Source organism: Mytilus edulis, chromosome 4 (genome assembly GCF_963676685.1).
Source record: "Mytilus edulis chromosome 4, xbMytEdul2.2, whole genome shotgun sequence".
In the NCBI taxonomy this organism is placed as follows: Eukaryota; Metazoa; Mollusca; class Bivalvia; order Mytilida; family Mytilidae; genus Mytilus; species Mytilus edulis.
In genome coordinates, this window is record NC_092347.1 from 9,783,855 (window position 1) to 9,796,864 (window position 13,010).

Sequence of the window (13,010 nt, forward strand, 5' to 3'; positions counted from 1 at the left end):
TCTATTAGTACTTAATTCAAATGCTTTTGATTTTTTTTCGCAGAAAAACAAGGAGACTACTGTAAGCTGTTAACTTATCTATTTATTTGATTTAATACAGGGAGTGAAGGTTATCTAAAACGAATTTGTAATCATGCTTTATTTCTTATTAGATCTAAAGAAAAATATATAATTATTTCAGGAGTTTCTCAGTTTAGTAAATAGATAAAACTTAAAATTTGTTTACGTGATCTATAACATTAGAAGTAAACGTTCATTAATTTTCCTCTTATTTTTGTTGACATGTCCATTTTGTGCAAGACGATACTTTTTCAGAATGCGTTACGGCTGTGAGGTACACATAAAAGAAGTTAAAAGTCACTGCCACCTAGGTCTAAACTTTGAGTGTAAGGCTTGTTCATGTTGTTGGAAATTACATATAAATGCAATTTATAAAAAAGCATGTTCTATATTGCATTTATTTATAAATAAATTATAGAGAAAAATGTATCCCAGCAAATCCAAGATAGCAACTGAAACTTGAATAAGAATGCAGACCATGGCTTTAGTATTTATATATATACTTTAAAAAAGATAAACCCTAAAATTCCTTCACGAAACTACGATGAAACATCTGACATCTTGATATCTTAAAACTGTGTTACAAATATTTACATTTATGTTACGACTGTAAACTGGAACGTGAATAATTTTTTTTACACTCATTATCCTAAGATATTAAAACGTCTCATCCACTCTGAAACCTCTCCTAACTTAATTATATTACTTAACCGAATATTTGTCTTTGTTTCATACTCATTACTTAGCTTTTATGTAAGAGTGTGCATGTGTGTTTGTGTGGTTGTGTATGGCCTTTCGATTGCATTGGATAAGGCCATCGTTGTTTATCCATGTACTATTTTCGGAATAATATTGTCCTGTCTTGAAATTTGCTAAGAAAGAAGACATGTTAGTAAAATTAAATTAAAATGAGTTACGGCATAGAGTTCTATAAACGATATTTTGAAATGAACGAAAGTTTAATATGCCGAAAAAAACTATAATTTAATATTGCCTTATGACTTCGATATGCAATTTTAGCTTGATTTGTAGACTTAAGGGCCAGCTGAAGGACGCCTCCGGGTGCTGGAGTTTCTCGCTTCATTGAAGACCCATTGATGGCCTTCGTGTGTTGTCTGCTCTATGGTCGGGTTGTTGACGCTTTGACACATTTCCCATTTCCATTCTCAATTTTACTTAGTTTCTTTTTGTGTATAATGCATGTACTGCTCTTTATTTTCCTGGAATTTCAGTTCTGGAATTAGTGGAGAGAATTGAGTATCGGCATCGCCTCAACACAATGATATTTACCATTTAAAATATGAAAGCACTTTGGAGTTATGACGTAGTCGCGATCATTGAATTTCGTTTGTTTGCACATAGTTAAAGTTTTTTCTGCTAGAAACGAAAGCAAGCAATGCATACAAGTCCTGTATTGACTCTTTGTTTTGAACCATGCTATATAAAGTTCTTCCTCACCGAGACTGTACACTATATTTTTGTGTTATTCACTAAATTGGAAATCACACTACATCTTTATAAAAGGTTTGCGAAATACGATCATAAAATTTTATATCCGGTTAAAATTATCAAGTTACAAATGTTATATGATACGGTTTTTAACTTTTTTGTATTAAAGGTTTCAATCATTATAAATGTGAACTTATTGAAGTGTGACGAACAAGAGAGGCGAACGATACAAAAAGGACACTCAAACTCATTAGTCAAAATAAACTGACAATGTCCTGATAAAAAACTAATAAACAAACAACAAAATACAACATAGAAAACTAAAGGCTGCGCATCGCGAAACCCCACCAAAATCGGGTGGTTATGTCATGTCCTCTAGAAGGGTCAGCATATTCTGCTCCACATGTGACATGCCAAAGATGTAACGTTTATAATATTTTTTTCTTTTAATATTTGCTATATTTAACTCACTGATGCAACTAACTGGTATTCCGTATAAGAATGAACCTTTCATAATGTCAGAATATCAAGGGTTTGTAAATATTTGTTGATGGCCTCGCTGTATAGCTGATGGACTCGCTGTATAGCTGATGGACTCGCTGTATAGTTGATGGACTCGCTGTATAGCTGACATAATGAACAGCTGTAAAGCGTTGTTCCCTTGCGTTATGTTTTTTCAAATGCAAGCATTAACTGTTTATTATTAATATACCAATTTACCTTCTTTTCATTCACGAAAGTATTTGCAAAATAGTTTTAATGACCATTATAAATTGTGTTTTGAAAGTAAAAATTGTAAAGTGTTTTAAAGATTTACATACGTAGTTTTCTCTAAACGTTCTATAATGTAACAATTATTCAACTGTAACATATTTTAAAACATTAAAATAATACGAGTTAAAAGAATTGCACATGAGACAGTCAACAACACATATTTTTTCTCACATTTTTCTCAATCATTAAAACGATTGATCAATAAATTTAATAATGGTAAAATGGGAATAAATTGGTAATAAAAACATAAGCTGACGAAATGCTCCACTAGTGACAATACATAATCCGGTGATGTCATAAAGTAGAAAACGAAAGTGGAATTGTGGTTACAAAGAGTGCATTTCTTTCTAACACACACGATTATTGAAAGTTCAAACAGGGTCAGTAAAGACTTATCAAACTATGTATTTGTTTCTACTTTTGAGAAAGCAACAATAAACGCGAGACAACGTTTTCAAAATTTTGGTTAGAAAGAAATGCAGCCTAAACAAACGGAACATATCATTGGTAATCTGTGACACATTTTTTAAAAAAAGTTCAAGAAAAACCTAATAAAACGTAAACCATTCAAAGAGAGGACCAACCTAAACTTAAAAATTTCGTTACTTCAATGCAAGTATCAAGGAACTCTTGATAGTCTTGAAATAACGTTTCCACTGTGAGCTTTTTTCACATTTGTAGGTGATGAGTGCTACAAAAACACAAAGTTCACGATGAAAAAATTGAAGGTTGCGGTAAAAAAAGATGATGTGATATGATTGCAATTGAGACAACTCTCCACAAGAGACCAAGATGACACAGAAATTAACAACTGTAGGTCACCGTACGGGCTTCAACAATCAGCAAAGCCCATTTTAGTCGATGTTTCGGTTCTAATTAATCCTTTGCTTTCAAATATTTGTCTTTGAGCATTTCTGGTAAAGGTTAATCTAACGGGTTGTTTTCATATATTAAGATAGTATTGTTTGACTTTAAACTTTTTTAAAATCACGGAGTGTCTATTGACAGATCTCTGTATCGTGTTTAAAATAGGGAACACAACATTCACTAAGTGGTACTCTTGTTTCTATTGCATTATCAGTTTTCATATTAAATTTACGAACTGAAGAATTTGCACAGTATTTTATACTGTATCATGCATCTTGAGCATGCATCATACGCCTTTTTCTGACATCTTTTCTGAAAGTGACTTGAAGTTCTTTTTATTTAGGGGCCAGTGGAGGTCCATCTTCGTATGCGGAACGTTCTCGCTGCGTAGGAGACCCATTGGTGGCCTTCGAAGGATATCTGCTATTTGGTCGGATTGTTTAACATCTCTTTGACTTATTCCCCATTTTTATTCTTAATTCTATTAACTTTTTTTAGAAATGCATACATAACGTATTTAGCAAGATATGTAATGCGTACCAAAAATGTTTCCAAAAGTATAACACATGGACAACACAGATATTTTATTTCGTATAAAAACGTTAAAACGCCGCCCTCTGTCTTTGAAATTGTTGCAATGTTATTCATTAAATGACAAATAATGTAAATCAAGTGAATTTTTAAAACATTCATATAATTTATTATACCACTTTCTTTTGGCAGCAAGTTTTTTTTATAGCTATTTTACTTAGACGCAATGGCATCAAGTTCCCGCTTTAAACCCCCATATGCATTCTGAAATTAATGAATAATATAAATCCCACATTAATTAATTCATTATCCCAAACAGTTGAACGCATTATTGTTTCTACTAAATGGAATACACAAATTAATTTTAATATTTGATATCATCTTATTGAAAGCAATAAATGTCATCTCTTAACTTTGATATAAAATCCATTTATCTGTACAGGGATTATGTATCATTAGTGGTTCTAATGACCGTTTCTGCAAATAATCTTCGTCTTCTTATTCACGGAACGGAAGATATAAAAATCAAAGAACAAACATTACACTGTATCAAAGGCAAACTTTAGTATAATGATGAAGTAAGTTCTGATAGCATTGTAACCGGCTAGCTATAAAATATTCGTCGTTCTAGTTTATTCTTTGAACAAATTTTGGGGTAAAAAAGTTTAACAAAAATACTGAGCTCCAAGGTGAATTCATAAGAAAGTCCATAAAAACTGATAAAATCTAAGTCACGTTTAATTTTATCAACCATTATGGGTAAAACAAACTTTTAAATTCCTGACTTGATATAAACGAGTAAAGATCGCATCTTAAAAAGAACATGTTTTACATTTGCTTTGAGCAGCAATGCATCAATCAATTAAAATTTTTGAAATACCAAATTAAGAAGCAAATGAACTTAAAAAAACATGAAGTACAACATTATGTTTTTATTAACTGACGTGATAGAATACATAAATTAGAATACAAGGTACAGATACTTCATAATTTATAAATACGAATACTTATTTACTCGTGAGGTAAAATGTATAAATAAGATCTTGAATGACACTTTATCAATTACATGCCACATGCACATATTAGATGACTATCACATGAAAGTGTGGCTTTGTTAAATGTATTGTAGGAACGAGTCAGGACCAATTCAGGAATCTTTTAACCTAAGCATAATACATACTTCCAAATGCGTTATACGTTCTTGACAGTGTGGCTTTGTAAAATGTATTGTATGAACGAGTAAGGACCAATTCAGAAATCTTTTAACCTAAGCATAACCCGTACTTCCAAATACGTCTCATGTTCTTTTGATAAAGTTATAAAGGATTTCGGAAAGTAATTAATATATTCCTAACGCTCGACAACTTAATCAACAGCACAATAAACAGCTTTGACATTGAATTTATGGAATATGTCAGACATATCCCTTTGTCAATACACCAGACAAATTATTTTCTTAGAGAATGTCTTTGTCAACATATGGATTTAACTTTTCATACAACAGAGAAAGATTCTGTTATGATGCTTCAGTCCATTTGTAAGAACAAAAGATAACAATGGGATCTTTTTTCTTTTTTCAGACATAAGTATAATCATGGTTACGCAATTAATTTCATCTTATTGCTGTTAACTTGATGAGTCAGATCGGTTTGATTTTGTAAGTTATATAAAAGACTGAAAAACTAAGACGCGGGTAACAGTTTTTTTTACGAAGAAAGTCTTAAAAATGTTGCTTAGCATTCTGCTATCGTAGGTTTTTTTCCTGGGTATCTATGTTTCGTAGAATGAGTAAAAATTCAGTTTGTGGTTGTAACATATTCTTTTGAAATTCCAAAAAAATTGTCAGTATTTTGTTGAACACAAATCTTCAACCACGAATACAAAATACGTATCATATTTATGATAAAAAATCCACATAACGACATATTTTAAACATAATGAATCTGCGAAAACAAAGATAAGAAAAGTTCTGATTTTAAATATTTTGATGATTTCATAAGAATCCTAATAGTTATCAAAATTACCAGGATTATAATTTAGTACGCCAGACGCGCGTTTCTTCTACATAAGACTCATCAGTGACGCTAATATCAAAATAGTTATTAAGCCAAACAAGTACAAAGTTGAAGAGCATTGAGGATCCAAAATTCCAAAAAGTTGTGCCACATACTTTGCCAAAAGTCAAAATAGCATAGGATCAGATTCCCCTATGTTATAACTTCATAACATAAAAGATATGGAAAATTATTTCAAAGGGAAACAATATATCGAATGTCAAATGATGAAGTTGAAATCATCCCTTCGTAAATTTTATACGGACGCCATCACGAGTTGTTTGACCGTTATGGAATAACCGTTTCACAAATGATATCGGATATGTTCCTTACGTCGTAACTACAATCCCATTCCCTTTCATGAATGTGACCTACCGAATTAGACTATTTACCGGATTTGTAATCACATAAGCAACACGACGGGTGCCACATGTGGGTCAGGATCTGCTTACCCTTCCGGAGCACCTGAGATCACCCCTAGTTTTTGGTGGGGTTCGTGTTGTTTATTCTTTAGCTTTCTATGTTGTGTCATGTGTACTATTGTTTTTCTGTTTGTCTTTTTCATTTTTAGCCATGGCGTTGTCAGTTTGTTTTAGATTTATAAGTTTGACTGTCCCTTTGGTATCTTTCGTCCCTCTTTCATAGAACATGCTGAACCAGATAATACGTTTTCTCTGGATAAGTCAGTGCTGTTTGCGTTGCATTTTGATCGATCGCGTTTATTTATAATGGTAAGATCACCAATTCAATTTCTTGATTGCATTTTAGAACGTGTTACAATCAAAATAATTGATATCTTATCACAAGGCATTGCTAGCATGTTGGTAATGATTAGTACGTAGTTTGAACTTTGTGTTGCAATATATTAATGAAAGACTTAACATTCCATTTCATAGTCGGCCGAACAGAGGCAAATCTGTCATCAATGTAAAAGTAATGGAGACAATATGGCAGCAACCATTTGATTCTTCCCCCCCCCCCCCCCACCCCCAGAAAATCAAATGGTTGCTGCCTAAATTGCTTTTCCCGCTCTTTTTTTTTCTTCATTTAAAAATGTTAAGAAGACAAAACTCTGTGTAAGCTGTCTATACAATAGTCCTTTAAATTTGACAAACTGTACTTTTTTACAAGTTATACTAGATAGCTGCAATATTTTGCATGCCCCTCCTACGATAAAAGAGTGACATTATGCTTTTTGATCTGTTTGTCCGTCTGTCGTTCCGTCCATTCGTCCGTCGGTCTCGCTTCATATTAAAGTTTTTGGTCAATGTAGTTTTTGATGAAGTTGAAATCTAATCAATTTGACACTTGGTATACATGTTACTTATGCTACGATCTTTCTAATTTTAATGCCAAATTTTAGTTTTGACCCCCAAATTGACAGCCTACTGAGCATAGACAATTATATTGCGAGTGGGGCATCCGTGTACAATGAACACATTCATGTTTAAATTTAGTTTTATTTTGTTGGGAAGATTTTGATTAAAACAAATACAAAGTTTAACTTGCAACTCAATAAACCAACAGAGGCTTTAATGATTTTCTTATATTCAATTTTGCAATGTTCTGCAGATCTAGGAAAGCTTTTCAATTTTCCCCTCAAAAGTATGTTTTGTCGCCTTTTACTACGATAGTGCACATACTTTAAACACAAAATAATGTACTTGTATTAGGATGTAATTTTTATGTTATTCCCCGATACATTTTTTAAAAGTGCAAGAAAAGAACATGCATTTACATTATATAACATGCCCATGCATTCCTCTGACGATTTACAAGCATGTTACTTCATGGCATATATGTTTACACAAAAAAGTCATGTGAATTGCAATACTTGTATCACGCCTAGATGTGTTTTTTTTAATAAGAAACTACGTTTACTTATCTGGGATTTTTTTTTAATTCATAGACACGAGTTAAAAAAAGAGGAAAAGTCCATGCTTAGATTTCTACTAGGCGTTTTCTTTAGCTTCATGCATTTAATAATTCACTTTAGCATAGAATAAAATTCATACAAGTTACGTAAATACGGGATCTAAAATAGTACCCAATTACCGTCTTAAACACAAAAAGTCCGTTTATCCACCCGGATGCATGTATGAATAATACACAAATACGCACACTCTGAATGGAGACGTTAAATCCGATGTGTAGGGACATTGCTTTGTTTTCTTCACGTTAGAAACTCTTACAACTCTTTCAGGGTATATGAACCCATTAGCAACATCATCATTCTTTCTCTGCAATACATTTAGGAAAAAGTAGTTAACTGGTTCAAATCTTATACATCGATTTGGAAAATTCAAATTAAGATAACTAACAGAAACAGGGAATAGAATGACACACGAAAGAAGCGAGGCCACCATAATGTATGCTTAAGGTAGATAGGGTGTCTTCCTCCATCTTGGATTTTGAAATTCTAGAAAACAAGGTCTAGATCTTTGATAAAATGTGCAAATTTTTATAGTAGTAGGTAATTCATGTGTAAGAATTTTCATTATAATATAGAAAATGCCATGTATGATCATATTTATGATTGTATTTTACAAAAATAAGAATTCTTTTGTTTGATTCATTTTTTTCCAACTTTGTCAAATAAGGGGAGGCAACTCAAATACAAGGGCAGATAATCCAGATAGTGTTACTTTTACAATAGAATGTGTTAGGAATTTACCCATTTTTACATGTATCAAGAAAACAAGTCCGGTGACCCCATTTTTTCTCTTCTTATCTGAAAGTATAATATTGAAGCTATCTTCTCATATTTTATCTCAAAATTCTATGGTGTGGTTTGCGTTTTATGGCGGAAAAATGGGTTTTCCATGCATAATCTATACAAAATCTTGACAATTTTGAACAACCTGTAGCGTGAAAATAAGTCCGGTGACCCATTCTTTTTATTAATGTTTTTAAACAAGCAGGATATGAACTACATTTTGGCAAATTATTAAAAGATTCTATGGATTATAATTTAGACACCCCATCTACCTTAAGTTAATTTAACATTGTGATATTGTCCCAAATGGGTGTTAGGCAAACAAGAGTTAATCAAATAGTAATTGATATTGAACAATAAGTTGGAATATTTTTCCCCATGCAGCTAATTCTAGGCTCGGCAAAATTGTTAGTTTAGTTTTAGTGAATAAACCCGTTATTAAATGATTACTTCCCTATCCATAGTGTGATTGACAATTAAGAATTTTTCATCTGCGAGCTTAACCGTATTATATACTACTATTGGACTCGGACAATCAAAGTGCCGACAATACACCATTCATTGAGAGGATTTTCTTGTCAGTTTAAGGCAGGTTATTTTCGTAGCAGTACTCATCTCATAAAATATTCAATATGTAATAATATATAAATCATAGTTGTTTTTGTCGGACAGGGCGATGAAGCTTTTGGTAATACTTCTTCATATTGTCTATTCAAAGCTTATTAGCTCAGCAAAAAGAGATAAATGTTTCAGATATCAGTTTTGAAGTCAAATTAAGCCAAACATACCTTTGAGATGTGCTTTGCTTGGCCAAAACTGACAGTTACATCAATATTTACATACAGTGAGGAAACCTGTTTTGTGCCTTTTATTTCTTTTAAAAATGTGATGGTACGGTTTCCATCAGTTTCCAAACATTCATATTGAGGAAATAGAATAAAAGGAATCGTGTTTGTAAACAGAGTACACTGTTTTATAGTGGACTATACGGCTTGGGTTTTACTCAGTGCTGAACACCTTACGGCGACATATAGTTGCTTACTGGCACGTAGTTTTCTCATTGGCAATGATACAAGGGTCCTTATTTGTATACACGTGTTTGTTGTTTTGGTAATACATCACGGAAGTATCATATTTCTAGTTGCGGTTTACTTACGAAGTCTTAATGTAGTTGAAGTTGATTCATGTACATTTTTGTTTACTTTGTGTAAAAAAATAACTGCTCGTTTAGTTTATCTGACAGTGTTCAGTTTACGTTAGACGATAACAATTGTTACGTTTAGTTTTAGTTTGAACATATTTATTTATAGTGGATTTGGAAAAAAGTTTTGCAACTTATATTAATCCCTTTCCACTTTGCGGGTGCGAGTGCTGGCTGCCGTGTAGCGGCATAAGCCTGCTCTTTTTCGAAATCTACAAGGGTGTCTTTAACGGGCAAGAGATATGGCTCTCTCTTAACACGGGTCAGCAATTTATCGTCCAATTGTTACGTTATGTATCGATTACGTACAAATCCACCGAAAGACCAAGTGACAGATATAAATTGAATTTCCATTCTGACTTATGGTTTGAATCAATAAGTATTTCGGATAATCCAGTGTCTTCCAATACAGACATGAATAACTTTATATAGTAGGTCAAATCTGACACTGTCCTGGAAACATTGTCTTGACTTGTTTTTATTAATATTTCTTTTTACTGTAAAATTTAGATGACTTGTCTTTACATTAGAATATCATTTTCTCACGTATTGTTTCAAAAGACTATAAAAGAATATATTCTTGACTGGTAATAACTCTATTTAAATAATTGTGTCTAAGACGCGAAAGACTGTTCCATTTGATAAAATCATCACTCACACGAAAATTGAATGCTCGATCGCCTAATATAATTATGGACAATCATATGTAGATATACGAAGATGTGGTATGAGTACCAATGAGACAACTCTCCATCTAAGTCCCAGTTTGTAAAAGTAAACCATTATAGGTCAAAGTACGGTCTTTAACACGGAGCCTTGACTCACACCGAACAGCAAGCTATAAAGGGCCCAGAAATGAGTAACCCATTTGAACAAGAAACCAAAACGGTCTAATCTATATATAAAAAAAACAATAATTAACCACGAGGATTCGGATTTGCAAATGTGTCTCTACTGTTAACAAAAAGAGTGTAACATTTATTGGCAAAACTATTTATGCTTTATAATTACTTCCTATGCTAAATTTCTGGATTCCAAGTACATTTGTAACTGTGGTCTTTTCACCATAAGTTTAACCAGACCTCATCTATTTCTATCCAAGGATACAATATTGCTGATATTGTCCTTAAAATCAGAAAAGATAAGCAAATGCAAACGCAAATGCAAAAAATAAAAAAAAATAGAACTGGTTCAAAATTGTTAAAATATGCTTGAACATGACTTCCGGTCGAATTTCATAGTATGCACAAAAACTTGCTGACAGTTCAGAAATTTGCACGCAAATGCAAGCTATTCAGTGAAACTTAAGTTTATTTGAATATTCTTCACGGACGTCCGTTCATTATTCCGCCACCCTCTCTACCAAAAAAACCCTAACAAAACAAAACAAAAACAAGAATACAAGAAAGTTAAACACAAGTAGAAAAAAAACAGGCATGTTTTGCAAATTGAGAGATTTATTCTATGACGAAAAGATATAAAAAATAAAATTTCCCGTTTTTTTTAAATGACACTTTTATTTCTAAATTCTAGAACTGATACCTTATTGGCCTTTTCACCTAAAGTTCAACTCAGATGTATGTAATTTATGATTTTTTTACCAATTTTGCTTAAATACCTGTCACGGGTCGAAATTTACACAAAAGAGAAGAAACTATTTTGATTGTAAAAGTTGTTCAATACTTTTTCATACAACCTGTGCCATACCTGTCGCATAGTTTTTTTTCAACAAATTTTCTTTTCTCCAGTGACTACTAAATCTTTTTATCAATATATTAAATTCAGGTAATCATTTGTGAAACAGTCGAAACATTTGTTTTTATCTTTCAGTCTTGTGAAAAATACCTCAATGTTTGAGAATGTGACGTTTGATATACCGAAAGCTTCAGTGCCACGATACATAGATACACTACAACAGATTTCACCAGAGATTTTATTAGTCGACAGGATTATCTCCCCTGTTTGGTACATCATAGGTTTTATTGGGAACCCGCTCTCGGCTGCTATATGGTTTGGAAAAAGTAACCGAAAGAATTCGTCTGCTGTATATCAAGGAATATTAGCAATCGTAAATATATACTTCCTAATTGTTCATTTTATAATGGAACTTAATTATGCCTGGGGCATACAGTTATACGCCAGTGATGGTGCATGTGAAACTTTCAGTGTTTTCCTTATGATACCGCAGTATCTGTCACCGATGTTGGTTTTAGCTTTTACAATAGAACGATATATTGCTGTATGTCATCCCTTTCAGAAGAAAAAATTCTGTACTGTTAAAAGAGCCCTTATGGTATCAACTGGTATGTTTATCGTATCAGCAGGATTATCTTCAGTCCAGGCCTATCTTTGGGACTATGATGACAAAATAAAACTGTGCGCCTTCTTAAGCTTCGGAGACCGAAATTTTGAGAAAATATGGACGCTTATTACTGAGATTTTACATTTCTTATTAATACCATTATGTGTCCTAATTTTTAACATACTTGTTATTGTTGAAATACGTAAAATAGATGCAAGGGATACCACACGACGTTATTCCGGGCACAGTGGAAGGGCAACAACAACATCAACAGTGACATTGTTATCAGTTTCGTTTTATTTCATATGTACGTTACTTCCGGCCTCCATTGTATATGCAATGCAATCTTTATTACCTCATGGTAATCAAATGTCAGTTGACAAGATGGTGTTGGATCCAACATGGAGGAAATATTTCCAGTATTTAATGATTAGAAAAGTGGTTGAGGAGATTTGTCTTTCAAACCAAGCTTGTTATTTTTTTATTTATTATTTAACCGGGAGTTTATTTAGGAAACGTGTTCATAATATGTGCTGTAAAAGTGCATGTTGCCGAAAAAAGCCAAAGTCTGAACTTTCAAATGAATACGCCTTCGCTATGTATTCACCTGTAGCTTCAAAGGATCTGAATGCCAATAGTCAAGAGGAAACAATGATATCAATGTAAAGATATGTATCATCAGAAGTTCATAACATTTCAAGTGCCATATTCACTGCCAGAAGCAGATCGTCCATTTATTTAACAATTCTCGCGGGAGTCGTAATGCGATAGGAAGAAAATACGCGGGTAATTCCGTGTCTGAGGACCTACTGGAAGGACACACATGTTGTTTCCAATTATATTCTTCGTCTGTTTATTTACTACGAAGTATGTTGCTATTTCCGATATTTGTCGGATTATACACGAGAAAAAAACAATAATTGTGTTCTTGCTGTGAATGACATCTATCAACTAAAAATATAACTTAAGGCTAAATGTATTTTAGCGTTAAATTTTATTACCCAGGAAAGATAATATAATACATTTTCATAGCATTTATCATTTTCAATATTCCAA

At 32.6% G+C, this 13,010-nt stretch overlaps 1 protein-coding gene across 1 annotated transcript in view; it reads left to right on the top strand.

Moving 5' to 3' along the window:
• The window catches only part of LOC139518915 (uncharacterized), a 141,238-nt gene extending 128,475 nt beyond the window's left edge, over positions 1-12,763 (top strand). Inside the window, exon 17 of the mRNA XM_071310601.1 lies at positions 11,483-12,763. Coding sequence (XP_071166702.1) covers positions 11,483-12,620 — 1,138 coding nt within the window. The 3' untranslated portion in view covers positions 12,621-12,763. The remainder of the gene's footprint in view (positions 1-11,482) is intronic.
• The last annotated feature ends 247 nt before the right edge of the window (positions 12,764-13,010 follow it).